This window comes from Globicephala melas, chromosome 2 (assembly GCF_963455315.2).
Source record: "Globicephala melas chromosome 2, mGloMel1.2, whole genome shotgun sequence".
Classification (NCBI taxonomy): Eukaryota; Metazoa; Chordata; class Mammalia; order Artiodactyla; family Delphinidae; genus Globicephala; species Globicephala melas.
This window is the reverse complement of record NC_083315.2, coordinates 167243121-167270476: the sequence shown is the minus strand read 5'-3', so window position 1 is coordinate 167270476 and position 27356 is coordinate 167243121. Positions and strand designations below refer to the sequence as shown.

The following is a 27356-nucleotide window of genomic DNA, read 5'->3' as shown; positions in this document are numbered from 1 at the left end:
TCTTCACAGACCCTGCACCTCCATTCACCATTTATTAAGGCATGGCTTCCAACAACCTTAAGATCTGGCAGTGGCTTTACTGTGGCAGATGTTTATGTGGTGGGGTTAATTCTCAGAAAACTGATCCCGTATTAGGGTGGTTGATTTTTGTGCTGTGTTTGTTTAAAACTTTTGTATCATACACACAAATGTCATTTTACAAGTTTTTTCAATCACCAGTCAATTATGTATCTTAAGAGTTCCTAGCTGAAAAGAAAAGGAGAAGGAATGATAAGGCATAAAGCAGAGCAGCAACTGGTCTCTGACATCAACCCTCCCACATCCCCCGGTTTTACTGTTTCCAAAACAAACATTTGTTCCACACTAACAATTCTGGATTTGGAAAACGCTTTTAGAAGATTATGTGGCCAGGATACATCACTTACAGGTTTCAGAAGGCATAGCTTTTCTTTAGAAACAGAGAGTGCTTTGCAAAGAAATATTTAAATAAATTGTGAGGGCCACAATGTGCATTCCAGTTCACATGAGTCTGTTGTTTTATGTTCCAAGAGATGTAATTCTGCCCCTCTTAAAGTCATTAAAGTCCTGGGTTTTGTACGTATGCAAACTTTATGCAAAGGAAGAACATGAGAAGCTCTCCAACTTCATATCTTCTTACTGTATTACTTAGTCTTGACTGCCGCAGCAACATTTGCCCCAACTATTTTGCATTTAATTTTCGAAAAATCCTCAAGTCTTATCAGGATTTGGGTTTTTCTCTTGTTGTGCTGACTTCAACATCTGGGACTGTCCACTGTTAAGAAACCAGCACAGACTAAGAGATTTCATCACTGCTAAAATTCAACTGATTTCTAAACATAGTTTTCTGAAACAGAATACAATAAGAATTCGATACTTACCAGTTAGTGTTCTCCTCCACGGAGTCACACCCTCTGGACAAACATAGTGAGATCCATACTCTCTGGGTAAATAAGTGTGCATCCTCATGGACCTTGGAAGACACTGAAAAGTAAATTCCTCTGTTGCTTAAGTGCATGCCTTAACGCCAGTTACCATTCCTCTTACGTACTATCTACTACCGTATGGCTGGCATTCCAACTTGAATTCCTCAAAAATGAAATAAGACATTTTATAAATGAGTTAATGATACATTTCCGAATTTAAAAACCATTCCCACTCAAGGAAGGAAAATGTACTAGATGCTTCTGTGTTTAAATTCATTCTTAAGTTAGCATGAATGGTACAAGAAAGCATTTTGTAAAACAATGTAATGTCCTTGCAGAGAGGGAAACCGCTGTCGCCAAGAAGCCCGCATTATAGTGCATCAAGAAGATCTTTCTCTTTACGATACACAACATAGAGAAGCCTAAATAAATCACTGGCTTACTCCGAAAGAGCAAAGATTTTGGGTTCATGCATGTGGAAACTAAACTTATTAAATAAAACTGGTAAACATATCTACCATAAATAGTGCTGATTAAACGTAAAGGAATCCTAAAATTACGAAGTATCTTTGTATATTTTTAGAGATAACATCACTGGTTATTTTGAAATTAAATAATACAGATTTATATATTAAAATACTAAAAACCTAGGACATATAAAATATCTGGGGTTTTGAGGGTCATAAGTGTGGGAATTTTTAGTACCTAACACTAATAGTGAACAACTCTTTTCACTATAAAATTACACTATTTATAAAAGACTTTACAACTGAATTAAATATGAATAATTGGAACATGCCAACTCTAAAGTGCCTTTAACAATTAACTACGGTATCTCGGTATCTCGCTCTCTTCCCTATCACTGACTGCCACGTTCCACACTTAAGTAAAGGGTGGAGAGAACTAGTTGAGAGCGCTGAAGATCAAAATCGGAGAGGGAAAATGAAGTGGAGGCAGCAGAGAGGGATAAAAAGGTGTGTTTTACCCTTCTTTTAATGTGTGTTTCAGTGATTAGCAAGGTTCATGAGGAGGTACACATAAAATATCCCAAAGATCTCTTTGCAAACAGGAAATACCAATACCAATAGTAACTATCACGTGACTACCGCAAACATGCAATGAAGTATCCAGCCATGCAAAGTCACAAGGACACCAGAGGAAATCAATATATTTCAATACCATGGTTTTGAAACTGAACTTTGAGATGGACGACCCAGCCAAGTCATTTTTACACATAATAAATTAGAATCATGGGTAATTTAGGCTTGAAATGTGAATAAAGTCATTTAAAACTTGCAAAGAAAGGATGTGCTTATCAAAGAAATAACTACTTAATGGACACAAGAGTTATAAATAACCATTTCAAATGATCCACTGTAGTCATATGTAATTAAACATTTTTTGAAAAAAATTAGAAACTGTTTTCGGGGGCGGGAGAGGCAGCACTGGAAAGAATGGCAAGTCTCTGTAAGCCAGTAACGCTTCCTTTCCTCTCTAGTCAGTCACAGTACTTTTCCCTTCCATCCTAATCTCCCTCTAATGTAGCCCAATGAAAATCTAATTCTGAAAATATAATTTTAATTTCATTCTCAACTATTTATTAAGTACCAACATCATACTAAGTATTCGGGGAAACTGGAGAAAAGTCAAAGACATGGTTCCCTACCTTTGAGGGACTGCTATTGATTATACACATTCAAATTTTGAACAAATAACCATTTAGTTACATTCAAGGCACTGTGCTAGGAGCTGGAGACTTAGCAATGAGCATTGCTAACAATGTACCTGTTCATCCTGTAATTAAAAGTGTGGTGGGCTTCCCTGGTGGCGCAGTGGTTGAGAGTCCGCCTGCTGATGCAGGGGACGCGGGTTCGTGCCCCGGTCCGGGAAGATCTCACATGCCGCGGAGCGGCTGGGCCCGTGAGCCATGGCCGCTGAGCCTGAGCGTCCGGAGCCTGCGCGTCCGGAGCCTGTGCTCCGCAACGGGAGAGGCCACAACAGTGAGAGGCCCGCGTACGGCAAAAAAAAAAAAAAGAAAAAAAGTGTGTTAAAATCTAAGGATAAGAAGTACAAGGTGCCATAGAGCATCCGCTGGGTGAACTCCTCTGAGGAAAGGGGACCACTGAGAAGTGACAACTGACCTTGTGAAGAGAAAGAGATAACTAGACAAAAGCTAGGATAAAGGAAGGCAGGAAAGCAAGCGGAGCAGGAAGGCAAGCATTCCCGGCACTGAGGAGTGAGGAGGAGGTCGGTAGATTCCAGGAGCTGAGAGAAGGTCAGTGTGCCTGAAGCACAGAGCGAAGGGGGTGGGGCAGAGGCTAGTGAAGCAGACAGAGCGCAAATCACATAGGGCCTTAGATGCATTAAGCAACAGAATATTCAAATTGTAGTTTTAAATGCTTTGAAATAGCATGCTGATTATAAAGTTGAAAAGGATTAGAAAGCAGGGAGGATGGAAAGGGAGGGAGGTAGTGGGTGAGGATCACTTGAACCCTCATAATAGCTTGGACTAGGGTGCAGGTAGTATTGCTGGAGAGAGGTGGGTGGATTCAATATTTAAAACATAAAATAAACAGGATTGTATAAACAAGTAGTAAAAGACAGGTGGTATCAAGGATGACTCACTCCCCACATCCCTGCTGGAAAGCCAGGTGGATAAGAAGGTTACCCATTAGGATAGGGGACTCTGGAGGGAGCCCAGATGTCGAGAGGAAATAGCAGGAGCTCAGTTCTGGACTCGCTAACTTTGAAGTGACGTTGACGCATCCGAGGAGAGAGTACAAACAGGGAATTGTATATACAGTTCTGATACTCTGAAAAGATCTGTTATAAATAAGAATTAATATAGAACAGATAAAATTTATATAGATGATATTTAAAGCCAAGGGTGTGTGGATAAGATTGCCTACAGAGCAAATATAGACCAAAAGTGGAGATCTGCTACTGCAAAACAATTTCATCCCAATAAAAAAAAAAAAAGGGTGTTGAAGAATTCCAAGTTTAAAAAAGATCCATCATGAGTGTTTTGGCATAATATTTAATTTTAGGTTCTGGACTATTCCTGACACATCATTAGAAAATGATCAATCGATCTGTGTAGGGGTAGAGGTGATGACAGGGTATATGCAGGTATATAAAAAGAAATTATTTGGGATTAATATTGTTCTGAGATTAAATTAAGAAGGAAAAAAAAAGGAAAGGGAACTTCCTCTTTCAGTAACAGCAGAGTAGGTAATTCTAATCAGCTCTTATGATGAGGATAATTTAAAAAGCCAGACAAAATATAAAAATCATCTGTACACAAAGGCATATGGAAACTAACAAGGTAGTGGAAAATTTTCGCATCCAAGATCTAAGAGACAATGGAAACCCAGAAAGGTAAGCATGTAATTTGGGGCCTGGTTTTCCCCTGGAAGCATTTGCTGATTCTAGAAAACGCTCCTGAGAGGATGAAAACTTAAGCAGCCTTTTTGACAGCCTTACTGAGGCACTGGTAAGCCCCCCGGGATAGGACAAGGGTAACCCTAAAGTAGCCCAGAGATCGGTTCAAGATGGCGGAGCAGAAGGACATGCGCTCACTCCCTCTTGCGAGAGCACCGGAATGACAGCTAACTGCTGAACAATCATCGACAGGAAGACACTGGAACTCACAAGAAAAGATACCCCACATCCACAGACAAAGGAGAAGCCACAGTGAGACGGCAGGAGGGGTGCAATCACAATAAAACCAAATCCCATAACTGCTGGGTGGGTGACTCACAGACTAGAGAACACTTATACCACAGAAGTCCACCCACTGGGATGAAGGTGCTGAGCCCCACGTCAGGCTTCCCAACCTGGGGGTCCAGCAACGGGAGGAGGAATTCCTAGAGAATCAGACTTTGAAGGCTAGTGGGATTTGACTGCAGGACTTCGATAGAACTGGGGGAAACACAGACTCCACTCTTGGAGGGCACACACAAAGTAGTGTGCACATCAGGACCCAGGCGAAGGAGCAGTGACCCCACAGGAGACTGAACCAGACATACCTGCTACTGTTGGAGGCTCTCCTGCAGAGGCGGGGGGTGGCTCTGGCTCACTGTGAGAACAAGGACACTGGCAGCAGAAGTTCTGGGAAGTACTGCTTGGCATGAGCCCTCCCAGAGTCCACCATTAGCCCCACCAATGAGCCCAGGTAGGCTCCAGGGTTGGGTCGCCTCAGGCCAAACAACCAACAGGGAGGGAGCCCAGCCCCACCCAACAGCAGACAAGAAGATTAAAGGCTTACTGAGCCCTGCCCACCAGAGCAACACCCAGCTTTACCCACCACCAGTCCCTCCCATCAGGAAACTTGCACAGTCCCTCCCATCAGGAAACTTGCCTCATAGATAGCCTCATCCACCAGAGGGCAGACAGCAGAAGCAAGAACTACAATCCTGCAGCCTGTGACACAAAAGCCACATTCACAGAAAGACAGACAAGATGAAAAGGCAGAGGGCTATGTACCAGATGAAGGAACAAGACAAAAGCCCAGAAAAACAACTAAATGAAGTGGAGTTAGGCAACTTCCAGAAAAAGAATTCAGAATAATGATAGTGAAGATGATCCAGGACCTTGGAAAAAGAATGGAGGCAAAGATCGAGAAGATGCAAGAAATGTTTAACAAAGACCTAGAAGAATTAAAGAACAAACACCTCAAAGAATTAAAGAACAAACAAACAGAGATGAACAATACAATAACTGAAATGAAAAATACACTAGAAGGAATCAGTAGCAGAATAACTGAGGCAGAAGAATGGATAAGTGACTTAGAAGACAGAATGGTGGAATTCACTGCCGCAGAACAGAATAATGAAAAAAGAATGAAAAGAAATGAAGACAACCTTAAGAGACCTCTGGGACAACATTAAACACAACAACATTCGCATTATAGGGGTCCCAGAAGGAGAAGAGAGAGAGAAAGGACCTGAGAAAATATCTGAAGAGATTTTGGTCGAAAACTTCCCTAACATGGGAAAAGAAATAGCCACCCAAGTCCAGGAATCGCAGAGAGCCCCAGGCACGATAAACCCAAGGAGAAACATGCCGAGACACCTAGTAATCAAACTGACAAAAATTAAAGACAAAGAAGAGTTATTGAATGCAACAAGGGAAAAATGACAAATAACATAAAAGGGAACTCCCACAACATTAACAGCTGATTTCTCAGCAGGAACTCTACAAGCCAGAAGGGAGTGGTACCATATATTTAAAGTGATGAAAGGAGAGACCTACAACCAAGGTTACTCTACCTGGCAAGGATCTCATTCAGATTCAATGGAGAAATCAAAAGCTTTACAGGCAGGCAAAAGCTAAGGGAATTCAGCACCACCAAAGCAGCTCTATAACAAATGCTAAAGGAACTTCTCTAAGTGGGAAACACAAGGGAAGAAAAGGACCTACAAAAGCAAACCCATAACAATTAAGAAAATGGTAAGTAACATACATATCAATAATTACCCTAAACGTGAATGGATTAAATGCTCCAACCAAAAGACACAGGCTCGCTGAATGGATACAAAAACAGACCCACATATATGCTGTCTACAATAGATCCACTTCAGACCTAGGAACACATACAGACTGAAAGCGAGGGGATGGAAAAGATATTCCTTGCAAATGGAAATCACAAGACAGCTGGAGTAGCAACACTCATATCAGATAAAATAGACTTTAAAATAAAGAATGTTCAAAGAGACAAGGAAGGACACTACATAATGATCAAGGGATCAATCCAAGAAGAAGATATAACAATTATAAACATATATGCACCCAACACAGGAGCACCTCAATACATAAGGCAACTACTAACAGCTATAAAAGAGGAAATCGACAGTAACACAGTAATAGTGAGGGACTTTAACACCTCATTTACACCAATGGACAGATCATCCAGACAGAAAATTAATAAGGAAACATAAGCTTTAAATGACACAATAGACCAGATAGATTTAATTGCTATTTATAGGACATTCCATTCAAAAACAGCAGATTACACTTCCTTCTCAAGTGCACATGGAACATTCTCCAGGACAGATCCCATCTTGGGTCACAAATCAAACTTCGGTAAATTTAAGAAAATTGAAATCATATCAAGCATCTTTTGCGACCACAAGGCTATGAGATTAGAAATCAATTACAGGGAAAATAAATGTAAAAAACACCAATACATGAAGGCTAAACAATATGCAACTAAATAACCAAGAGATGACTGAAAATCAAAGAGGAAATCAAAAAATACCTAGAGACAAATTACAACGAAAACACGACAATCCAAAACCTATGGGATACGGCAAAAGCAGTTGAAAGAGGGAAGCTTATAGCAAGCAATACAAGCCTACCTCAAGAAACAACAAACATCTCAAATAAACAATCTAACCTTACACCTAAAGAAACTAGACAAAGAAGAACAAACAAAACCCAAAGTTACTAGAAGGAAAGAAATCATAAAGATCAGAGCAGAAATAAATGAAATAGAAACAAAGAAAACAATAGCAAAGATCAATAAAACTAAAAGCTGGTTCTTTGAGAAGATAAACAAAATTGATAAACCATTAGTCACACTCATCAAGAAAAAAAAGGGAGAGAACTCAAATCAATAAAATTAAAAATGAAAAAGGAAAAGTTACAACGGACACCACAGAAATACAAAGCATGCTAAGAGACTACTACAAGCAACTCTATGCCAATAAAATGGACAACCTGGAAGAAATGGACAAATTCTTAGAAAGGTATAAGCTTCCAAGACTGAACCAGGAAGAATAGAAAATATGAACAGACCAATCACAAGTAATGAAATTGAAACTGTTATTAAAATCTTCCAACAAACAAAAGTCTAGGACCAGATGGCTTCACAGGTGAATTCTATCAAACATTTAGAGAAAAGCTAACACCCATCCTTCTCAAAGTCTTCCAAAATACTGCAGAGGAAGGAACACTCCTAAACTCATTCTAAGAGGCCACCATCACCCTGATAACAAAACCAGACAAAGACACTACTGAAAAAGAAAATTACAGACCAGTATCACTGATGAATATAGATGCAAAAATCCTCAACAAAATACTAGCAAACAGAATCCAACAATACATTAAAAGGACCATACACCATGATCAAGTGGGATTTATCCCAGGGATGCAAGGATTCTTCAATATACACAAATCAATCAATGGGATACACCACATTAACAAACTGAAGAATAAAACCATATGATCATCTCAATAGATGCAGAAAAAGCTTTTGACAAAATTCAATACCCATTTATGATAAAAACTCTCCAGAAAGTGCACATAGAGGGAACCTACCTCAACATAATAAAGGCCATATATGACAAACCCACAGCAAACATCATTCTCAATGGTGAAAAACTGAAAGCATTTCCTCTAAGATCAGGAACAAGACAAGGACGTCCATTCTCGCCACTATTTAACACAGTTTTGGAAGGCCTAGCCCTGGCAATCAGAGAAGAGAAAGAAATAAAAGAAATAAAAGAAATACAAATTGGAAAAGAAGAAGTAAAACTGTCACTGTTTGCAGATGACATGATACTTTACATAGAGAATCCTAAAGATGCCACCAGAAAACTACTAGAGCTAATCAATGAATCTGGTAAAGTAGCAGGATACAAAATTAATGCACAGAAATCTCTTGCATTCCTTTATACTAATGATGAAAAATCTGAAACAGAAATTAGGGAAACACTCCCATTTACCACTGCAACAAAAAGATTAAAATACCTAGGAATAAACCTACCTAGGGAGACCAAAGACCTGTTCTCAGAAAACTATAAGACACTGATGAAGGAAATTAAAGATGATACAAACAGATGGAGAGATATACCATGTTCTTGGACTGGAAAAATAAATATTGTGAAAATGACTATACTACCCAAAGCATCTACAGATTCAATGCAATCCTTATCAAATTACCAATGGCATTTTTTACAGAACTAGAACAAAAAATCTTAAAATTTGTATGGAGACACAAAAGACCCCAAATAGCCAAAGCAGTATTGAGGGAAACAAAAGAGCTAGGGGAATCACACTTCAGACTATACTACAAAGCCACAGTAATCAAGACAATATGGTACTGGCACAAAAACAGAAATATAGATCAATGGAACAGGATAGAAAGCCCAGAGATAAACTCACGCACCTATGGTCAACTAATCTATGACAAAGGAGGCAAGGATATACAACAGAGAATGACAGTCTCTTCAATAAGTGGTGTTGGAAAAACTGGACAGCTACATGTAAAAGAATGAAATTAGAACACTCCGTAACACCATACACAAAAATAAACTCAAAATGGATTAGAGACCTAAATGTAAGACTAGACACTAAAAACCCTTAGAGGAAACACAGGAAGAACACTCTTTGACATAAATCACAGCAAGAACTTTTTTGATCTACCTCCTAGAGTCATGGAAATAAAAACAAAAATAAACAAATGGGACCCAATGAAACTTAAAAGCTTTTGCAAAGCAAAGGAAACTATAAACAAGACGAAAAGACAACCCTCAGAATGGGAGAAAACATTTGCAAATGAATCAACGGACAAAGGATTAATCTCCAAAATATAAAAACAGCTCATGCAACTCAATATTAAAAAAACAAACAACCCAATCCAAAAATGGGCAGAAGACCTAAACAGACATTTCTCCAAAGAAGACATACAGATGGCCAAGAAGCACATGAAAAGCTGCTCAACATCACTAATTATTAGACAAATGCAAATCAAAACTACAATGAGGTATCACCTCACACCAGTTAGAATGGTTATCATCATAAAATCTACAAACAACAAATGCTGGAGAGCGTGTGGAGAAAAGGGAACTCTCTTGCACCACTGGTGGGAATGTAAACTGATACAGCCACTATGGACAACAGTATGAAGGTTCCTTAGAAAACTAAAAATAGAATTACCATATGACCCTGCAATCCCACTACCAGGCATATACCCAGAGAAAACCATAATTCAAAAAGACACATGCATCCCAATGATCATTGCAGCACTATATACAATAGTCAGGTCATGGAAGCAACCTAAATGCCCATCGACGAATGGATAAAGACGTGGTACATACATACAATGGAATATTACTCAGCCATAAAAAGGAACAAGACTGGGTCATTTGTAGAGACGTGGATGGATCTAGAGACTGTCATACAGAGTGAAGTAAGTCAGAAAGAGAAAAACAAATACCGTATATTAACGCATATATGTGGAACCTAGAAAAATGGTACAGATGAACCAGTTTGCAGGGCAGAAACAGAGACACAGATGTAGAGAACAAACGTATGGACACCAAGGGGGGAACGTGAAATGGAGAGGGGGTGGTGATGTGATGAATTGGGAGATGGGGATTGACATATATATGCTAATATGTATAAAATGGATAACTAATAAGAACCTGCTGTATAAAAAAAGAAAATTTAAAAAAATTTAAAAATAAATAAAGTAGCCCAGCCTTTGCAGAGAGAATAACCCAGTTTCAAGTCATCTGACTCATGAAACTGGATTAAGCGAGACTTTATTGCTAGTGCGGTTAAATGGCTGTCAGAAGAAAACATATTCCTTTCTAGAGGAAGATATTACCCTAGGTCTCAAACACTTCTATGAATAATTTGTCAAAGACAAGATCAAGCACACAATCAATAATATCCAGGCACACAAAGAGATAATATGAATGAGAACCAGAAGATGCAACAGGAAATAGAAAAGTTCCAAAAGGAGCCCCAGGTATTGGTGCTCTCTGATACATCCCTGGTTCAAAAGAATAAAAGATACAATTGAGAATTTTGACAGAAAAATCAGATACTTTTTAAAAAGGATATGGCGGATTTTTTCAAGAGCTAAACAGAAATTCCAGACCAGAAAAATACAATAATCAAAAGCAACTTAGACACAGATGAATTAGTGAACTGAAACATGGGCCAAGATAACACTCAGAATGAATCACAAAGAGAAAAGGATGGAAAAGAAGATAAAGGACATAGAAGATACTATTAAAAGGTCAAATATATGTGAAATTGGAGTCCTCAAAGGAGAGAAAACATTAAGCAGAGCATTATTTTAAAAGATAATGTCCGAGAATTTTCCAAATCTGACAAATTAAGCCACAGATTCAAGAAGCCATACATGTGCTAGAAAGAAATCTCCATATAGATAGGCCAAAATCCTGTTCATAAAACATCTACTTACAAACAGCCCAATCAACAAATGAGTGGAAGATCTAAAGAGACATTTCTTCAAAGAAGACATACAGATGGCCAAGAGGCACAAGAAGACATGCTCAACATCACTAATTATTAGAGAAATGCAAATCAAAACTACAATGAGGTATCACCTCACACCGGTCAGAATGGCCATCATCAAAAAATCTGTAAACAATAAATGCTGGAGAGGGTGTGGAGAAAAGAGAACCCTCCTACACCATTGGTGGGAAGGTAAATCGGTACTGCCACTATGGAGAACAGTATGGAAATTCCTTAAAAAACTAAAAATAGAGCTACCACATGATCCAGCAATCCCACTCCTGGGCATATATCTGAAGAAAACCATAATTTGAAAGGATACATGCACCTCAATGTTCATTGCAGCACTATTTACAATAGCCAGGTCATGGAAGCAACCTAAATGCCCATCGACAGAGGAATGGATAAAGAAGATGTGGTACACATATACAATGGAATATTACTCAGCCATAAAAAGAACAAAATAACGCCATTTGCAGTGACATGCATGGACCTAGAGATTGTCACACTGAGTGAAGTAAGTCAGACAGAGAAAGGCAAATATCATATGATATTGCTTATATGTGGAATCTAGAAAAATGGTACAAATGAACCCATTTACAAAACAGAAATTGAGTCACAGATGTAGAAAACAAATTTATGGTTACCAACGGGGAAAGGGATAAATTGGGATTGAAATATACACACTACTATATATAAAATAGGTAAGTAATAAGAATCTACAGTATAGCACATGGAACTCTATTCAATATTCTGTAATGACCTATATGCAAATAGAATCTAAAAAAGAGTGGATATATGTATATGTATATAGTTTCTGTATAGCAGAAACTAACACAACACTGTAAATCAACTGCATTACAATAAAAAATTAATTTAAAAAACTGAATGTGAAATACATTTTCAGGCCAAAAAAGAAAAACAGAATTTGTCACTAGCATATTTGTACTAAAGGAAATACTAAGGGGTATTTTTCTTCAGGCAGAAGAAAAATGATTCCAAATGGAAACACTACAGGCAACAAAAAATGACAAATATGTGGGTAAATCTAAATAAATATTGATTATATAAAACAGTAATAACTGTGAGTCTTGAAATACATAAATAATTGAAATATCTGACAACAATAACACATAAATAAGAGCTCATATTATCAGAAAGAAGGTAAAAATACCAATGAACATTAAACTTCAGTAATGTGTCTTCGTTATAATCCCTGAGGTCACTAACAAAGGAAAAGTAAAGGAGAGTTCCAAGCTAACGGGAGGGGGCGTAAAGTAAAGTAATAAAACCACTTCATTAATTCAAGAAAAGGAAATAATTGACAAAAAAAGAACACCAAACAGAAAAAACAAATAAATAGTAAGATAATATATGCAATTAAAAGTAAATGGATGAAATGTTCTAATTAAAACAGAGTCAGATTGGATAAAAAATAGAACCCAAACATGTTGTTTACAAAATTAATCTAAAACATTAGGATAAACCACAGAGTGGAAGAAGATATTTCAATACATAACCAACAAAGGACTTGGATTCAGAATACATAAACATTAGTTTGTGGTATATTATATGGATATACCACAATTTGTTTATCCATTCACCTGTTGATGGCCATGTGGATTATTTTTCGTTTCGGCTATTACAAATAGAGTTGCAATGATATTACTGCAATAATTACAGTTGTAATTACTATTACAATTATATACAAGTATTTATATAAACACTTGCTTTAATTTCTCTTAATCCTTAGAAGTGAACTGGTTGAGTGATTCAATAGGTGTATGTTTAAACTTCTGAGAAACTGCCAAACTGTTTCCCTAAGTGGTTGTACAATTTTATTGATACATTTCCACCAACAGTGTATAAGAGTTTGAGTTGCTCCACATTCTTGCCTATACTTAGTATTATCAGGGTTTTCTTTAGTACATATACTCTAACAGGTGTATAAATTTATTTGCATTTATCTAATGACTAATGATACTGAACATCTTTCGTTTATTGGCTATCCACAAATCTTTGGTGAAGTATCAGTTTAAATGTCTTGCCTTTTTTTAAATTGGGTTGTTTTATTACTGAGTCTTGAGAGTTCTTTGTGTATTCTGAACACATATGCTTCATCACGTATGTGATTTATATTTTCTCCCATTCCATGACTTATTTTTCATTCTCTTAACTGCCTTCTGAAGAGCAAAAGCTTTACACTTTCATGAAATCAAATTTATCAAATTTTTCTTCTATGGATCATACTTTTAGTGTCATATATATAAAGAAATCTTTGTGTAACCCAAGGTCACAAAGATTTAGTCTTATGTTTTCTTCTAGAAGTTTTTACGATTTTAGTTTTTAACACTCAGGTTTATGATCTATTTGGGGTTAACTTCTGTATATGGTACAAAGTATGGACTTTTTTCTCAACTGACCCAGCACTATTTGTTGAAAGGACTATCGTCTCTGCAATGAATTGCCTTTGTACCTGTGTTAAAATCAACTGGGAACATACCTATGGGCTTTTAAAAAATCTCTCCGTATCGCCCACTGATTTGTCTTTATACCAGTATTCATAGTCTTAATTGTTATGCTGTATATTAGGTCTCAAAATCAGGTAATAAAAGTCTTCCACCTTTCTCTTTTTCAAAATTGTTTTGGCTATTCTAAGTCCTTCGCATTTTCATATGAATTTTAGAATTCACTTACTTTCTACAACAGAAAAAACCCTAACCTGCTGGAATTATTATTTTGCATTAAATATATAGATTTATCAGAGAAGAACTGACATAATAATATTGAATCTTCTGATCCATGAACGTGGTGTATCTCCGTTCACTTCGTTCTTTTATTATTTCTCTCAGCGATGTTCTATAGTTTTCAGTATACAGGTCTTAACACATTTATCAGATTTATCCCTAAGTATTACATACTTTAATTGTTTAAGAAAAACTTCAATTTCCAATTGCTTATTGCTAGCGTGTAGAAATACAATTTATTCGTACATTTATCTTGTATCCTGCAACCTTTCCATACTCAGCAGTTCTAAATATTTTTCTTTTGTAGATTGCTACATAGATGACAATGTCATCTGACAGAAAAAGGCAGCCTTATTTCTTTCTCTGAAATGTGGATACCTTTCACTTCTTTCTGTTGCCTTTCTGCACTGGTTACAATACCTAGCACAGTGTTGAACAAATGCAGTAAGCAGTGTACACTCTTGGCTTGTTCCTGATACTAGGGGAAAACATTCAGTTTTTCACCTTTAAGTACGATGTTACCTGCAAGTTTTTCACAGAGGAGGTTCCTATCTATTCCTAGTATGATAAAGTTTGGGGGTTTTTCTCCAGGAATGATGTTGGGTTTTGTCAAATGCTTTTCCTAAATCTACTGAGATGATCAGATTTTGTTTTTCGTTTTGTTTTAGTTTGTTGATATGATGACTTATACTGATTAGATTTTGAATTTTAAACCAACCCTAAGTTACTGTGATAAACCCTGATTGGTCATGATGTATTAGCCCTTTTATATTGCTGAATTTGATCTGTTGTTTTTCAAAAGATGTTTGCATCTAAGTTCATAAGGGATAGGCATCTATAGTTTTTTTGTAATGTCTATGTCTTATTTGGGTATCAGGATAATGCTAGCCTCCTAGAATCGCTTGTGAAGTTCTTACTTTATCCTCTATTTTCTGGAAGAATCTCTGTAGAACTGTTATTAATTCATTTACATTTACCTTAATTTTTACCACTTCTGGAGCTCTGCATTTCTTCACGTAAATCCAATTTCCATCTGGTATTATATTACGTCTGCCTTAAAGAACCTCCCTCACCATTTCTTATAGTGTAAGTCTAGTACAATGAATTCTTTCGATTTATTTATCTAAAACCAAAATAGTTTTTTGCCTCCATCCTTGAAAGATAGTTTCACTGGGTACAGATTTCTTGTTGACCTTTTTTGCTGTTGTTGCTTTTGCTTGCAGTACTTTTAATACACATTCCACTGCTCCCTGGCCTGCATATTTTCCGACCATAAGGCTGCTTAATTCTCACATTTGTTCCTCTATATTTAACGTTTCTTTTGCCTCTGGCTGTTCCCAAGGCTGTCTCTTATTTTTCATTTTCAGCAGTTTGATCACGACGTGCCTAGGCGGACGGTGCGTGCGTATTTACCTTGCTTGGCGTCCTCTGAGCTTCTGGGGTCTTTGGCTTGTTGTCATTGATTAATCTCAAAAAAGTCTTGGCCACTATTTCTGCAAATAGTTCTCTCTTCTCACATTCTGAGACTTTGATTGCACGTGTATTATACCACTTTATACTGTCTCAAAGCCACTGAATGCTCTCTTGTATTTTTTCATTCTTTTTTATCTTTTTGTTTGTTTAGATAACTTCTACCTTCAAGTTCACTGATCCTTTCCCCAGTTGGCCCTGTTGGAGAAACGCTTCATCTCTGATATCATCCTTTTTTTATTTCTAGGATTTTCATTTGATTCTTTTATAGTGCCCAACCCGCTGCTGAAATTCCCTGTATGTCCGTGCATGTCACTGTGAGGAAGTGGGCAGTGCTGTGTCCCCTGTTCCCCAGCAGCAATCATCACCATACCTACATCACCAGAGGAGGTCCTCTCCAGTCTCCTACCCCGGCCAAGGCAAGCAGGCCTGGGGAAAAGAGCTCACAAGTGAGTGCAAAGTTCCCTTGTGTCTGCAGCTCTGAGTTATTCCAAACTGACATGCGAGCCCACAGATCAAACTTTAAAAACTTGTCAAAATTTTAGCTGATTTTTTCTAACAATTCTTTGGGGTGGCCACGTCTTCCTTTTACACTCTTGTCAAAAGTCAGTGTCTCTGTGCCCCATCTTTCCTCAGAGAGCTCTTCTGAATACAGTTCACTTGATTGCTTTGTGACCACTTCTGACGGGCTCAAGAAAAGTTATGATGATGTGAATTTTGTGAACATGCCATTGTTGTTAGAATGGGAGTGATGTTTTCTTGCACACATCTATATCCTAAGTAGAAGTGGAACTGATTGCTTTGCTTCTGAGCCTTGAATATTCCTTACTCTCTTATAAGCTTAACCACACATTTAAAAGAATGCTTGTTGGTACTTTATCTAGAGCTTCTAGATGTTCTGATTTGGGAACATATTCTAGGCTATCCGCTTCACCACACTGCCAAAAGCCTAGTTAATCCATACAGTTTTAAATCAAACATTTCAGACCTTTATTACAGTGGAGTATGTGAATATCTTCTTTGTTTTAGAGTCTTGCAAGGATTGTAAATTAAAATATCCATAAATTATCCTTTGTATCATCCAAATGCCTAAAGTCAGAAAACAATATTCAAGTATTTCTGTGATAACGGTGGTCCCGTTATCACAGAAATAAAAGATTTTCTAATTAAGAAATTCAGAAGTTCCAGCTCATTTTTATCTTAGGCAGGATAAAAATAACATGATTGAATGACTAAGAAGCACATGTGAGAACACTGGTCTCCACTAGAATTTAGCTTACTGAAAGGGAATATTTTTAGATCTATTAAGAATATTAGCTTATGTAACTTTTTATAAATGCCCAGAAAAAACTATATTTGCAGCCAGTGTTTCCACTGAATTTACTACTATTGTCTAATAATTAATGATGTTACTCTATTTTGTCCTTAAACACAAATGGATATACATAAAAAGATATAACACAGACATTATTTTCAAAATGCATTGTGATCAATGTATTTTTATTTTTCAGCTGTAAACCATAGAAGAAAGAGTCATTTTATACCATCTGTCCATGCTCTCTAATTCCTTTGGTTAATACTACTTCTTTTTTTCTTAGTGAACTGGAAGAGTAAGTTACACAATTTTATGCTTCCTATCCTGCAAAAACTCCTCATAAGGTCAATTCTGACCCTGATGATTTTTCTCCATCAATCTGACATTATAGGAATAACTTCACTTTCTTCTTCACCTTACTTCACATCAGAGTGTCCTTCAATGCTAAGCCTGTCAGTAGAGTCCTACTCTACTGCGGGCCCTTTATGACCTGTAGGGAGTTGGAACATCATGTTCTGGAACATCATGTTCTGCTTATTATGTATAACTGTGTTGCCTTTACAAAATCCTTGTGCTTTTTTCAGAACTTAACTTTTAACTTATCTCAGAAAACATCACCTAGAGTGAGGAAGACAGGTACTTTTATTTTTGAACTGCAAACCAAAGGAAAAAGCAATTTGTATCATCTGTTTGTGCTCTTTAATTCTTTTAGTTAAGACTATTTCTTTTTTCCTTGGTGCACTGTAAGAATAAATTATATAATCGTATGCTTCAACAAAATATCATAGTCAAAACACTGAATTTTTTAAGCCTAGATTTTCTCAACTGTCAAATGAGAATAAACACATGGTGTGGAGTTGTTATAAGAGGTTTAAAAGGATGTGTCTAAAGCGCTGAGCACAGGGCCTGGCCCACAGGAAGGGTTCCTCACATTATTATTATCGGTTATTCACATATCCGTGCTACTTGAAATAGACCTTCAAAAGTAAGTAAAGCTTTCAGTAACAAATATATTTATTTACATAGTAAAGGCTATCTATAAAGATTTTAAAATAAACTTTTAAAAATCTGCCTCTATTCAGTAGATATAAAATGCTCAAATAATCACATTGGGGAAAACATAATATAATAAAAGTAGAACTAATGAATATTTTCAGAATCAAAAGATTCGTAGACCACATCTACTGATCTCAAATGATTAAGTTTCATATTGATGAATTATGTCTCTTTTATCCTTTCCCTATTATATATCTTTCTCCCACTCCTCCCCCAAAAACGGTCTCTCTAGAAACGTAAGTCAGCATTATATCACTCCACTGATATCCTGTTTTTACTTCTCATCCAAAAATGCCATTAGTGGATCAAGTGTCACTGGTCTTTCAGGTAGACACTTATTGTCTCAGAATATCAAGCTCAATCAATGCTCATTTTAAAATTATTTTTGAGTGCCTGTTTTTGCCAAGCACTGTTCTAGATTCTGGGGATACAGTGATAAATCAGACTGACAAGCCTTCTGCCCTTATGGAAGAAAGAGAAAAGAAGGGTAGGTGATGAGGTCAGAAAGCTAGTCAGGGTCATTTTAGGGCATGGTAAGGAGTTTTCCTCTATCTGAAATGGGAAGTTACTTGTATTACTTTCCTGTGGTTGGTATAATAAATTAGCACAAACTGAGTGGCTTAGAACAACAGAAATGTATTCTCTCACAGTTCTGGAGGCCATTAGTCCTAAATCAGTATCACTCAGCCAAAATCAAAGTGTTGGCAAGGACACACTCCCCCCAGAGGCACTAGGTAGAATCAGTTACTTGCCTCTTCCAGCTTCTGGTAGTTGCTGGCATTCCTTGGCTGGTGGCCTCATCACGGCAATCTCTGTCTCTGCCTTCACATTGCCTTCTCCTCCATGTCTGGGTCAAATCTCCCTCAGCTTTCCTCTTATAGGGATACATCTGATGGCATTTAGGGCCCACCCAGATAATCCGGGATAATCTCCCTGTCTCAAGATCCTTAACCACATCCACAAAACCTCTTTTTCTAAATAAGGTAACATTTACAGGTTCCAGGGATTAGGACCTGATATCTTTGGGAGGCCACTGTTCTGCCTACCACACCACTTTAGTAGTTTTCATTCAAGAAGAAAAGATAAGACTGATCTCTCTGAAAGATCTTTAAGAGATCTCACTGAAGAAAAAAATTAACTATGTGAGATGATGGAGGTATTAATTAATTTGATTGGGGTAAGCATTTCACGATGTATACACATATTAAATCATCACACTGTACGCGTTAAATATATACAATTTTATTCATCTCAGTAATGCGTAAATTGATGCTAAATAAATAAATAAATGAACGATCTCTCTGGCTGAATGGGCTCCAGGGAGCAAAGGGGAAGCAACAGGTCCAGTAAGGAGGCCTCTTGCAATAGCCACAAGAGAGATGACTCAGGCTGAGGAACTAAAATTATATATTACATATTTGTTGCAGTCACGATGAGCTAATGAAGAGGTTGTATAGCAGTTAAGAGGCCCAGGAATCAGACTCCCTATTCAAACCTAATTATACCGCTTGCTAGCACCGTGACTTTGGGCAAGTTACTCACCTAAGTTGCTTCTTCCTCAATCAAGTGACCCTTACAGAACTGCCATGAGCATTCAAAGAGATAAAAATGTGTAAAATGTTTGACAGAGTACAGTGCCTGACACATTGTAAGACCTCAATAAATGACCTGCAGTTATTTTTATCTCTTCCTGACGTTGCACATTTTTTAATAGACAATTTTACGCCTTATTTTGGTTCCCAAAATAAGTGAAAAAACAATAACAGCATTCAATAACTCAACAGGTAGAGACTTTTTTTTTGCACTTCATTTATAAAGGAGTCACTGATATTACATGGTTAATTATATCATTATTATTTCACATTTTATAAAGGACGACAGTACTTTAGAAATTTATCCTGACAAAACAAATTCTTTCATTTCTAGACAACCAGAAGTTCAAGTCAAATCTAACATCCAATATTAATTCAACTTAATATATTGTGGAAAGAATTCAAACTTAATCAATAAAGACCACAGAAAAAACCTGTTTTCTTTTTCAAAAGATACCCTAGGATTAAATCATATAAAATAGATACAACTACTACAGTTGTTCCTTGAACAATGCAGTTTAGGGGAGTCAACCCTCCACGCAGTGGGAAATCCACATATAACTTTACAGTCGGCCCTCCCTCCATATCCCAGGTTCCGTAACCACAGATTTAACCAACTTCTGATCGTGCAGTACAATGGTACATGTGTATTGAAAAAGTCCAAGCATAGATGGGCCCAACCAGTTCAAACCCGTGCTGTTCAAGAGTCAACTGTATATTCAGAAGTGTCTCATATCTAGAATTAGATAGAGAATTTAAATTGGAGGTCAAAATATTTCCTTTCTGGACTCTTATTTAAATTAACCTTGAGATGAGTGATCTAACTGCACTATCCTTCGTCATCCACTTAGATATAACTTAGAAAGTAAACTGAAGAAATACTGTGGGTTAGCTCAGTTCTAATCCTGCCTCTCTTTCTGCCACTTTATTTTTAACCTTAAATTCCTTCATCTCTAAAACAGTGAAAATAGCAACCTGTTTTTTAAACCATTTTTCAGTCAATTCATTATTGTAAAGATAAAATACAAATTAAAAAAACCACAAAAACAGAATCAAAAACATTTTGTTTGGTGAATTTTTATAATACATAAGCGCAGAAATATCTCCATCACTGTATCTGATGTTCCGTAAGGTAAAGAGAAGGTACAGCAGGAGTTCTAAATGCGGCTTATACTACTGTTATAAATATGAAAAGAATCTGGGCAATGATTAACTTCTTACATAAAATAATTATTATTCATGTCTTTAAAGTCTCTAAAAATAAGCCATTCACTGAAGGTTAGCACTGGAGCGTATTCAAACTATTTTTCCCCATCGATTTAATAAACTATCAACCCAGACACTCAAAACCAGCAGAACCATACGGAAGCTCAAGCCAGAAATAATCTGGAAGTCATCCCTCGCTTTCCACATCTGATCCATTATGTAGTCCATTCTCTCCCAATAAATGCATCTTGGATGTATCCACCACTCTATTGTCCTAATTAGCCGCCCTCATGCTGCAGCTTCCCAACTCCTGCTCCAATCCACCCTCCACACAATTAGCAAATGATCATTGTAGCATGTCCGTGAGATAAGTCACCGCCCTGCTTAAAGTCTTCAGTGGCTCTCCACTGTCCTAGGAAAGAGCAACACTTGCATATGCTCCGTCACTGTCCTCTCTTCGATTCACAACCCACCCCCACCCACTGGACTCCAACCACGCTTACCTCTCGCAGTTCCACCAAACTCTTCCTGCTCTCTCTGCCTGGACCACTCATTCCTGACTACTCAAATGGCTGTTTCCTCCTATCCCTTCAGTTTTCAGTTCCTCAAAGATGTGTCCTTGTCCTTAACCTCCCAAAGCATAGTCAGTGTCCTCCCACTTTCCCAACTCTCCCAATGGCCCCCTTACTTGATCCTGTTCTTTACACTCACTCACTTGTTTAGTGTCTGTTTTCCCCTCTGGAAACGTCCTTGGGGGTGAGTTCTCTGTTTTGTTCACCTCTGTTTTCTCAGTGCTTAGAACCTGGCACACGGGAGGTACTCAGTAAATTTTTATGAATGAATGAATGAGAAGGCCGTTATCACTAAATGCTCATTTTGAGACACAAGATTGCTTTTTTTATAAAATTAGCTAAGAAATTATGGCCATGGCAAGAGTGAATAAAGCGGCTATGTGCAATTTTTGTCATACCTTTATCAGTTGGAAGTAACCACTCACAGAAGCAAGGCAGAATAAAAGAAGGTTCTGTGAGTACCAACAAGTCTTAATAGTATCTGAATACTATGATTTTAAATGATTTGCTCATAGGTTTTAGAATTTGATGTGGGATTGCTTAAATGTTTAGCTGCCTACATTTTGTATTAAACCCTCTATAAAAGTCATTATTATTGCCCCCATAAAGAAGTGTTTCCCATTTGCTTAATTCTTCAGCATTTTTACATAAATCAGAATCACACAATTAAATACTCTCCTATGCTTGTTCTTTAATTGTTTTCCATAGTCTTTATGTCTTCCTGATATAGAATCTAATCTGGGGCTGTTTTCTACCTTTTTTAGTACAGGGCAAAATAAATGAGAATCCTACATAAATAGCTGCTACTAACATTTTCTTAGTATATATTCATTAGTATACATTTTCTTTACAACCCTTTCTTCAGTTAATCTTCTGCATTATGAATTAAACTTAATAACTTTAAAAGCTTAATAAAATCTTGCCCTCTCTAACTCAGTTATATAGTTTCTGCAGAGACGTTTGGTTCTTTGTATAAATATGCTCTATATGTGAGTATATAATATCCTTTACACATTCCCATGAGATCAAGATTTCTCAGGAGTTATTATTTAGTTAACTTTATTGTGAACTCATTAGCAAAGGATTTTTTTCAAAATAAGGTAGAGACCACCTAAAGCTCACTACTGTCTACCCTTCATCTTTTACTCTTGCTTTATGAAACTTTTAACTTGCAGTATGTGGCCTGGGGTCTGGATTTAGCCTGCTCAACACAGAGTGTACACCGTGCTCAATATTTTTAGCTTTAAATTTCATTTGCTTATGTACAATAACTCCTTAGTTAAGACGACCTAACCACCTGTTCCCTTCTACTACTGTTTAACTGGTACTCCCAGGTGACATGCTAACAAGCTTAGGTCAGTTAATATCGCTTCAGTTGAATGTGAAATTAAACCTAGACTGTGTAGACTTAATTCCATTGAAATTATGGAATGATTTGGGAAAAACAGACATGAAAAAGCTTCATTCACTTTTGAATCACACGTGATACTAAAATAAACATCTTCTCAATTCACCACTGTAATCAGTAAAAAAAAAAAAAAAAAAAAATCCGTATCGCCTGCATAGAAATGTGGACATCTTATAAAAATAACGTGGTATATCCCTGATCTACGTCACTGGAAACATGCCATATATGCCTAAAAATAAAACCCAAGGACACACTAATAATTACAGTATTTTAAACACATATAAATTAATTTAAAAATTATAAAAAAGTTAAACCAAACAGAAAGCCAAAGCAAAGTCTACAAAACTCACTATTAGCAAACAGAATCCCCGTTAGTAGGTAACCTCCCTGACCCCAGTAGTATTGTAAGCTCCCTGAAGACACAAAGACGTCATCTGTTCTGTTCATTCAAGTTCTAATAAAGAACAGCACTTTGCATATGGTACAAATAAATAATAAATAGCATGTATTAAATATTTAATATTATATATTAATAATGAGTAAATATTAAATAATCAGAGAAAAGAAAGTTCTAGTAGATCAAATATTTTGTTTATGGCAGAAAAACTAATTCTGAAGGAATTTAGGAAGCAATTAAATATAAAACTAAAACTGCAATGGCCACAATTCAATCTTTAGCAGGCACCACGGTGATTATTAGGACTATCAGTTAAACTATATTATAAATGTTCTAGAAATACTATTAATATATATTTAAGTCAACAGAATACCAAATAAGATAGCTATGATTTTATAAGATTAATATTTTTTTGAGCTACTGAAAACATTATAATGTCTCTACTGAGAAAATGATTAACGAAATCTTTACAGTTTAAGATCTAGATTTCTCCATTTCCATCAGCTAATTTCCTTAAATATTTTCAACATAATTCAAAATGTTTATCATAATACTTCCTCCACTCAAGGATTAGGTACAAAAGATCAGCCATCAAAAGCTCTGAAAATTTCTCCTGACAATGACAATGTACTACTGGGAAAAAAACGGTGAATTCAAATCTTATTTCACAGCAACTTACTCTGACTTTTGGCAAGATTCTCCGAAGTGTCTCAGCAGGGTTCTGTCGCATCAGAAATGGAAGATTTGCAATCACGCTTGTTCCTTGGATATCTTGACCAGCACTTACAAAGAAAACACAAATTTAAAATTTGTAATTATAATTTACATTATAAAAAGCAGGAATTAACTTCAAAACAACTGCTTTTTAATAACGAACACTCAGACTTGTGACAGTTTTAAACTTTAAACACATCACCTAGATATACAAATAAAGCCAGAACTGAAATTTCTGGCTTTTTAAGTCAATCTTATAACAAAGGCATGAAGATATTAATTATGCTTATGCTAAAACAAGATTCTCTATCTACACACACATCTTGCCGAAGTCGAAAAATTTTGAGACCATTACTAGTTACTTTAAAATTCTACCTTATTTTTTCCTGTGACCTGCCAGTTTGCCATACTTTATAAAAATATAAATGATAAGTTTCATTATGGTAAAATATTAATAATCATAACAACAGCAGGGACAGCAACAAAATCAACTACAGCAGAATCATACAACTTTCTTCTAGGACAATGGAACTACCTATTGCACTAGATTGAGTCGCCAGAAACTTAATGATATAGTCTATATTCTTAAAAGTCAGTAGGGTATATTTATATGGTACCTTTTTGACAGAATATTCATTAGGTCACTAAGGTTTTACTAAAATAATCTGTGATACTCTAGTGGCCTAAATACCTCAGAAAAAGTGTTCTGATTCTTCCAAAAAACCACTTCCATGCAAACAAATTATTTGTTTTAAAACATAAGCTAACCAACGTAAGTGGTGCAAGTACTTGAAATATATATAAAAGATGCTAGTAAATGCGGCACTGCCTCAGAGGGGAATTCCACCTACCCTTAACTGATACCAATTTAAATGTTAATTACTGATGCCGTAATATTTATTTACCTTAACTAAAATTATTTTTACTTAACTCTTCAAATGGAATTATTTATTATAGGTATATAAGACCTTAACATGGTTTTTTAAAGAATTTTTAAAGTATTATATTTACCTGCTTCAGAGTTTTCTAAGTTCTGTTAATAAGCAGCATATTCTGATTAAATGAAGCTGCCCTGCTGTGAAAAAGGCTTTTTCCCTGCTGCAGTATGGTAGGCTGTGAAATACAGGTCAGCACAATCATTCCACTATTCTCATCACTCTCTAAGTGAATACTTTAAAAGACAAAATCAAGAGGGAAAAGAGAAGGGAGGGAAACAGGAGACCCATGCCAAGGTGAGGAGAAGATCAAAAGAGGGAAATTAAAACTGCATATAAGGTACTACTTGTAGTGGATTGAATGGTGGCCCCCCCAAAAAACATGGCTACACCCTAATCCTGGAAACTGTGAATATTATCTTAATTTGAAAAAGGATCTTAAAGAGAAATGTAAATCAAAACTAGAATGAGGTATCACCTCACACTGTTAGAATGGACATCATCAGAAAATCTACAAACAGTAAATGCTGGAGAGGGTGTGGAGAAAAGGGAACCCTCTTGCACTGTTGGTGGGAATGTAAATTGATACTGGGCACATACCCAGAGAAAACCACAATTCAAAAAGACACATGCACCCCAATGTTCGCTGCAGCACTATCTACAATAGCCAGGACATGGAAGCAACCTAGATGCGCATCGACAGATGAATGGATAAAGAAGATGTGGCACATATATACAATGGAATATTACTCAGCCATAAAAAGAAACGAAATTGGGTCATTTGTAGAGGTGTAGATGGACCTAGAGACTGTCATACAGAGTGAAGGAAGTCAGAAAGAGAAAAACAAATATCGTATATTAATGCATATATGTGGAACCTAGAAAAATGGTACAGATGAACCAGTTTGCAAGGCAGAAATAGAGACACAGATGTAGAGAACAAACGTATGGACACCAAGGGGGGAAAGCGGAAGGGGGGTGGGGTGGTGGTGTGATGAATTGGGAGATTGGGATTGACATGTGTACGCTAATATGTATAAAATGGATGACTAATAAGAACCTGCTGTATAAAAAAATAATAAAATTTTTTTAAAAAAGGATCTTGAGATAAAGAGATCATCATGGATTACCCCAGTAGGCTATAAACCCAATAACAAGTGCCCTTAAAAGAGACATCCAGGGGAAAAGACAGAACAGGAGGCAATTTGACCACAAAGCAGAGACTGGAGTGATGCTGCCACAGCCAGAGAATGCTGACAACCACCAGAAGCTGAAAGAGACAAACAGATTCTCCCCTAGAGCCCTGCTGATGCCTTGATTTCGACTCAGTTGATACTGATTTCAGACTTTTGACTTCCAGAACTGTGACAGAATACATTTCTGTTGTTTTAAGCCATCCAGTTTGTGGTAATTTACTGCAGCACCACAGGAAACAAATACACTACTAAAGAACTAAAAGAGAAGAGAAATATCTGAAAAAGTAATGTTTCATATGACAATGACTGGCCCAAAGTAGAGGTTTAGTAAATGTCTCTTAAAAGGATGGATGAATGGATAGCTCACTGCATGAACTGATGTCAGGAATATTTAATATGAATTCAGTGAATTTCATTCACCGAATTTTTTATTCACTAACTTTGCAATTAGTTAAAAAATATGATCACTAATACCTCATAGATGTGAAGACAAAATATTTCATGGGGAAAAAAGCAGAAAACAAAAAATTAAATGGCAGATTTAAGACCCTAAATATCAATAGTTACATTAAAGTTAAAAATCTAACTACATCAATTAAAAGACAGGGACTGGCAGAGTGGATTAAAGAATATTACTCAACTGAATGCAGCCATAAGAAACTAATTTCAAATACAACAGTATCAGCAGGTTGAAAGTAAAGGACAGAAAATGATATATCACAGAAATACAAATCAAAAGAAAGCAGCTGTGACCATATTAATGTCAGATAAAGTGGACCTCATTGTAAAGAAAATCACCAGAGACAGACAAGGACATTATATAATGATAAAAGAGGAAGTCCACCGAGAAGACATAGCAATTCTGAATGTGTATACACCAAATACAACTGCAAAAAACAAAAACAAAAAAAACCTGACAGTACTAAAAGGAGAAGTTGTCTAGACAAATACACAGGTAGGTGGAGACTTCCACACCCCTCTCTCAACAACGGATGGAAGTAGACAGAAAATCAAGGATAGAGAACTCAACAACACCATCAACCAATAATATCTAATTAACATTTATAGAATACTCCATCCAACAACAGTAGAATACACATTCTTCTCAAGTTCCCAAAGAATATATACCATGAAAAACCACATCCTGGGCCATAAAAAGGTCCTCAACAAATCATACAAAGAGTTTTCTCTGACCACAGTGGAATCAAACTAGCAATCAATAATAAAAAGATAACAGAAAGCTCTCTAAATTCTTGGAAATGAAATAACATACTTCTACATAATAAATGGGTCAAAGAGGAAAAAATTTTAAAATACATTGAATTGAGTGAAAATGAAACACAAAATTATAAAACTTTCTGGAACACAGCTGAAGCATTTCAGAGAGAGAAATTTATAACAATAAATGCATACATTTATGAAAGGGAAGAGGAAAAAATCTCAAATCATTAATTTAACTTTCTACCTCGAGAGCTAGAAGAACAAATTAGTCACAATGCAAGCAGAGGAAGGAGATAATAAAGAGCAGAAAT

At 36.5% G+C, this 27356-nt stretch overlaps 1 protein-coding gene across 10 annotated transcripts in view; it reads right to left on the bottom strand.

Moving 5' to 3' along the window:
• Positions 1-27356, bottom strand: part of PPP4R4 (protein phosphatase 4 regulatory subunit 4) — a 119841-nt gene that overhangs the window by 54462 nt on the left and 38023 nt on the right. For 6 of the 10 annotated variants that reach the window (XM_060295237.2, XM_060295239.2, XM_060295240.2 and 3 more), the window contains exon 3: positions 23659-23761. In XM_060295237.2, the coding sequence (XP_060151220.1) occupies positions 23659-23761 (103 nt within the window). Of the gene's footprint in view, positions 1-425; positions 713-899; positions 1003-2729; positions 2935-23658; positions 23762-27356 lie in introns of those variants that run through there. The other 4 variants (XM_060295245.1, XM_060295246.1, XM_060295243.1 and 1 more) reach the window with 4 other exon arrangements.